Source organism: Mustela erminea, chromosome 18, assembly GCF_009829155.1.
Source record: "Mustela erminea isolate mMusErm1 chromosome 18, mMusErm1.Pri, whole genome shotgun sequence".
NCBI lineage: Eukaryota > Metazoa > Chordata > Mammalia > Carnivora > Mustelidae > Mustela > Mustela erminea.
Genome location: NC_045631.1, coordinates 9,566,688 through 9,572,687, shown reverse-complemented (window position 1 = coordinate 9,572,687; position 6,000 = coordinate 9,566,688). Strand labels below are relative to the sequence as shown.

General features: G+C 50.3%; 1 protein-coding gene across 2 annotated transcripts in view; it reads left to right on the top strand.

Moving 5' to 3' along the window:
- The first annotated feature begins 455 nt into the window (after positions 1-455).
- TTC19 (tetratricopeptide repeat domain 19) overlaps positions 456-6,000 on the top strand; it is a 29,971-nt gene continuing 24,426 nt past the window's right edge. The window contains exons 1-6 of one of the 2 annotated variants that reach the window (XM_032319759.1): positions 456-712; positions 798-928; positions 2,783-2,893; positions 3,371-3,409; positions 4,352-4,408; positions 4,725-4,786. In XM_032319759.1, the coding sequence (XP_032175650.1) occupies positions 529-712; positions 798-928; positions 2,783-2,893; positions 3,371-3,409; positions 4,352-4,408; positions 4,725-4,786 (584 nt within the window). In that variant the 5' untranslated portion in view covers positions 456-528. The remainder of the gene's footprint in view (positions 713-797; positions 929-2,782; positions 2,894-3,370; positions 3,410-4,351; positions 4,409-4,724; positions 4,787-6,000) is intronic. The other variant, XM_032319760.1, reaches the window with a different exon arrangement.

Genomic DNA, 6,000 nt, shown 5'->3' with positions numbered 1-6,000 from the left:
ATGGGGTTTGGGAATAGAGCCATAGGAGAAAAAAGCCCGGAGAGGCCAGGACTTAGCAGAGAGCGGGGTCAGCGCTCCCAACCCGGCGCCCCGCAGGCCCAGCGAACTCCGCCCCTCGCCTCCCCACGGGCCTGGCCAGGTCCACCGCCCACAGCGCAGCTACGCACGCCCTCCGGCCCGTACTTCGCGCGTTCTCCTGCACCGCCGTGGCCATTTCGCTCAGGAGCTCCTCGACGACAGCGGGCAACGTGGCTCCCGGCAAAGCAACGGCCATGCCGTCCCAGGCACTTAGCCTCCCGGGAAAGCCCAGGAGGTGCGAGGCTCCGACGGCTCTGGGCAGAATTCCCGCCGTCGTCCGGGGGCGGGGCGAGGCGCAGGGACGTCGGCGCGCGTCACGCGCATGCGGGCAGCCACGACACCGCCTCCTCCCATCTCGCGGCCCGACCAATCCGGCGGGCGCTCGGCGTTGGGGGCGGGCCGTCCTGGGACCCGGCCGGGCCTGCAGTGCGCCGAGGACGCCGCGCGAGAATGTACCGGCTCCTGAGCCCGAGCCTGGGCCGAGGCCTCCTGCGGGCCGCGGGGCGGCGGTGCCGGACCTGCTCGGCGCGCCTGCTCCCGGGGCCCGCGGGGGGCCGGGCGCCTGAGGTGGCGGTGCCGGCATTCCGAGTCGCGCCGCGCGGCGGAGGCCCGGGCCTGCTGCCGCTGCTGGCAGGTGAGGGGCGCGGGCCGGGCGGGGCCGGCCGGGCGGGGACCGGGGCGCAGGCCGGGCCCGGTGACCTCAGAGCCCCTTCCCGCAGCGCTCGCCTGGTTCTCGAGGCCCGCTGCGGCAGACGAGCAGGAGGAGCGGCAGGGAGCGGGCGGGGCCGCCGCCGAGGGCGCGGCGGACGAGACCGAGGCCGAGATCATCCAGCTGCTGAAGAGAGCCAAGGTGAGGCGGCCTTTGCGAGCGGGGCCCGTTCGTTGGCCCTGCGGATACGCAGCGCTCGCTCCAGCTTCCCGAACGCTGGATGGGGGACTCCGGGGGTAGACTTGCCCGGAATTCGATGGGTCATGGTTGGGGGTGGGGGGGCGATGTTGGCATCCATCCAGGCTTGTCAGACTCCAGAGCCTGCAGTCAGACCGCTGCAGTCCCCAGTGCAGATGGAGGGGGCACCACGGGCATCGCTTTTTTATCCAAGCAAAATGAGCGGAAATGTAGTTGCTTTTGTCAGGGAGCCAGCTGGACCGAAGGGGCTGGCGTCGAGAAGCGGGCACGTATGTGGCGTCCAGAAAATGCACCTGAGTGTTGCTTGTGCACAGTTGGGTTCTGTTCTTTCGCTAAAGCCTTCCTCTTCTCCACGTTCTTTTCTATTTTGTCGTCCTCAGGTTATCTCCTGTCTGCCATCGGGCTTGCTGCCGCCTCAGTGCTAACGACATCCAAATTTATATTCCCCTGCTGCAGTGTGCTACTGACATGCCCTCTCCAGTTCGAGGCCTCACCTACCTCTCACACCTGACTGTTGATCTCAGAAACCTCCCCAGCACGTCCCTTCACCATCTTCCCCTTGCCACTGTCTACCCAGTTTTTCCCTCTGGAAATCTCCTACTCAGTCTTAAAACTCGCGGGTACCTTATCACTGCCTCTCAGTACCCTTCCAGCCCAGCAACAGTTCCTCTTGCCACCAAATCCAGAGTATTTCTGGAATCCATCTGCCCTTTTCTCTGTGTCCTCTGCTGTCATCCTGGCCACATTGTCACAGCCTGCCGTCTGGTAGTTTTGCCTGCCCTGTTGCCACACTCTCCATGCAGCAGCGAGAAATGTAAACTGGGGGCCACCTGGGTGGCTCCCTCCGTTAAGCCTCAAACTCCTGGTTTCAGCTCAGGTCATGATCTCAGGACTGTGAGTTCGAACCCCACTTCCAGCTCCCTACTCCGTGGGGAGTCTGCTTGAGGATCCCCCCCACCACCTGCACACTCTCTTAAAATAAATAAATCTTTAAAAAATTTTTAAGTCAAAAAAACAAAAATGTAAATTGAATCATACTACTTATTCGCCTAAACAATTTTGAGTGACTTTCCGCTGTATTTATGATAAAATCCAAACTTCTTAACTGTGGCCTGCACAGCCCTGCCTGACCTACCCCACCCCTGCCCTGTCCACCCATTTAGCAATAAGTCTCTGGCTCACCGAGTCTGCCCTTCACATATGTTTCCTTTTATCTCTTGAATGGTTCTGGAAAATCCTTCTCTTCAGCCTGCTGGGCCTTTGTTCATCCCCTGCTCTCTGGGTCATTTTCCCCCATGATTCCTGGTTGACTCTCATCCTTCCTGCCTCAGTATAACTGTCACTTCCTCGGAGGGCTTCTCTGCCTCGCATTTAGAGGGGGCCCCTTATTGTAATTCCCATTGCTTTTCTTCATAGTTTATATCATTAGTTATAATTAAGTTTATTTGTCCTGTAGGATTACCTTCAGTCTGTAGGAGGGGAAAAAAGATGTCAGACAAGCAACTTCCTTAGAAAACAGTGCAGTAAATTACTCACATTCCTGGTGTCTGCATTTGTTGGCCAGAACTTTGTCGTGTGGCTGCAGATACATAGCTGCAAAGGAAGAGGACCTCCCTGTCACTGTCGTAGACATAAAGCCTTGTGCACAGCTGGAATTCAGTACATATTTGACGAATGAGTGGATAGCTATCTTCTGTGTATTGGGATGTATGGCAGTACCCACTTCTGTGTGGTAGCACATACATCTGCTTTCTTTACATTTCGTTTTCTATTCCTTTCTTTGTTTTCTTTTTTCAGTTGAGCATCATGAAAGATGAGCCAGAAGAGGCTGAGCTGATTTTACATGACGCTCTTCGTCTTGCCTATCAGAGTGATAACAAGAAGGCCATCACTTACACTTACGATTTGGTAACTCTTCTAACCAGTCTGAGCCACTGATGGTGAAGGGTGGATGTAAGAGAAGGGTTGTTCGCTCTCCTGATTTACCCTCTTGACCTTCAGGGTGTTGTGAAGCTCTTTGGGTTTTGTTTTTACTACGTTCTCTTTTGGTTTCGATTTTTATTATATGACCCTTAGGTACTAACATTTTATTACCCTTCACTTACATGAAATTTAAATCTCAGGCCAAAAATAAATGTCATTAGTATTTGTTTTTTCCAGTGATGAATGGAGCCAAAGTTGGTTTATCATCCGCAAAGACTGTGCAGCTAATTACGCTCACACAATTGCTGTCCTTTGATTTTCACAAATTAGTTAAATACCTTTTTCTTGGAACTCTTTTTTTCTTATTCAGAGGGTAAAAGCAAAAGGGAATCATTAGCTTAGAAGTTTTGAAATAAGAATGCAGTGCTCTAAACTGAAAAACAATTTGTAATTTGCTTTCAGATGGCCAACTTAGCATTTATACGGGGTCAGCTTGAAAATGTAAGTAAATCACTTTGTGGTATTTTGAATTTGTGAAGGACTAGCTTCAAGGGAACTCTTATTAGGAAGGATTCAAGCTCAGCTGCTGTAACAAGGAGACCCCAAAATAGAGTGACTCAAATAAGAGGGTGTATTTCTTTAAATGCATCATTCCAGAGGTAGCGGTGCACTGAAGAACGGTAGGTACCTCTGTTCCATGAAGTGGTCCACAAGGTCGATTTCCTTATAATATGTGTTCTTGTCCACATGGGTGAGCTGGCTCACCCTTACCCTCCAGGAAGGGGCAGGCAGGCAGCATCCTTATAAAATAGGATTTAAAAAGTGTTCACGTTCCTTCTACCTGCACCCCTTGGCCAAGACTTCCTCATATGACCGTTCCAATTGCAAAGGAGGCTGACTTGTAAAAAAATAACTGAATAGATGTTGTAACTAAGGGGATGGGAGAGTGAGTAATTCGGGGATAGCTTGCAGCTTCTGCCACAGTAGCTTTAGATGAAAAGTTAATATCTTTCTTCCTTTTATTTTTTTTTTTTTAAAGATTTTATTTATTTATTTGACAGAGATCACGAGTAGGCAGATAGGCAGGCAGAGAGAGAGGAAGGGAAGCAGGCTTCCCGCCAAGTAGAGGGCCTGATGCGTGGCTCGATCCCAGGAGTCTGGGATCACGACCCAAGCCAAAGGCAGAGGCCTTAACGCACTGAGCCACCCAGGCGCCCCTAGATGAAAAGTTCGTTTCTGAAGTTGGTTTCTACTTCTCACAGGGTAGTTCTTACGGTTCCCAGAGGAGGTGGGGTCGTGGTGTTTTTGTCTGTCTTCTCATCACAAGGATATTTTTCTCTGCATATGAGTGTGTATGTTGTTCTACAAGGGGATGTTGCATTAGACTAGTACTTAGAATCCAGGGTCCCAAGTAAAAGAAAAATCTTTTCCTTATGCTTCTAGGCGGAAAAACTTTTTAAAGCAACAATGAGTTACCTGCTTGGAGGGGGCATGCAACAGGTAAGGACTTTGCCTAGGACTGGGCCCTAGCGGAAGAGGTTTTCAAAATAGTTTTGCTTCCTGAAAACTCCACTTAGCCCCCAACATGTGCTTTGGTGAAAAAAGGTGGATTTTTTCCCCCCGTCTTGGCCCTGTATAAAACTACCAGTCTTTCATTCATGCAAAAACATGGTTGCTGAGAAGTTCAGTTGCCTAATTCTTCCAGAAGGATAAAGACTAAAGCTTTTAGGCTAAAGTCGGTCTAGATGTTGATCAGAAATTATCCATATGGAAATTGAGCTTCTGTGAATTTTCTTCATTTCCTTTTTCCCCACAGGAAGACAATGCAATAATTGAAATCTCTCTAAAGCTGGCCAGTATCTATGCTGCTCAGAATAGGTAAGTAGAGTCAGAATCTAGGTGTGGCAGCAGCCAGGGAGTTGGGCTATGAGCAGAGAACTTTCTAGGATATTGTATCATTTTCATTTAGTTTCCAGTTATCTGGATCTCAAAAAAACTGGGTGTCGCACTCAAAGTGTTCCCCCCACCCCATCCTTGAAGTCTTTAGTCTCCTAGTTTTGCCCCGCTGTTTTCAGTAGCCTGCTGAGTGGGGCAGACAGCCCTCCTTTGGCCACACTGTGACAAAGCTAATCAACTTTTCTGTTCCTGCTTGAACTGGGAAGGGAGGTTATAGTTAGAACTAGTTTAGCTCTTCCTAGGAGAGGAGGGAGCAGTGTAAAAGCCATTGGGGTAATGTACTTCGAAGGAACCATTTTTTGAATATAAGTATCAACAAACCAGGAGGGTAGATACATAGTTGGGTGATGAGGGACTTGATGTGGGAGTGTCTCGGTGGCTAGTCCAACGGGCAGTGTTTTTAAAGCATGTAAAGGCGATCAGGTGACGAGTTTTAAGAAGGGGAAATACCTCGGAGTAGGGGAGTGAGGTCTGGATATGTAAGACAGGAAATTGGTCTTAATTTAAAAGTATTAGATGAATCTAAATTCTTGTAAAGAAGAATCTTCTGCTACACGGGAAAGGCTTTAGGAAAGAATTTGGATGTGTGCTCATTGTCCCAGGAACACTGATGAGTGAGGCCTGGTGCCTTTCATTCTCTTAAGGTGGGGTTCAAAGAAGAAATAACCTAGAGCGTAAGCGAAGAACTTCTAGAGAGTTATGTATCTTGGAGGGCATTTACGGGAAGACCTAAGAGGAGCTTTTAGGTTTTCAGTGCTGTGGTAGTTGCGCAGCACAGGTTTGGAATGCTATCAGACCTGATGCTGTAACAGGAGTGCTTGTTGAGACCAGGGTTCCTGGTGCTGGTCCCTGCTGTCCTGGTCACCAGCTCCTTCTCTGTCAGCGGAACCTGCTTGTTGCCTGCATGTGCATGGACATTAGATGGGCTCGGACTTCGGAGGGCCTTTGATTTCAAGTCTCTTGAGGAGCTTTGAGGTTGGCCCATGCCGGGGAGCAAAGCAGCTGGGATCAGTCTCTCTTGGAGGAGTCCTAGAACTGGAGGTCAATGGGGTATGAATTGGAATAAAAAGAAGCCCGAAGCTAATCACAGTGGAGAGTAAGACGGATTCGTGGTCTCAGACAAGTGGAAGTAATGG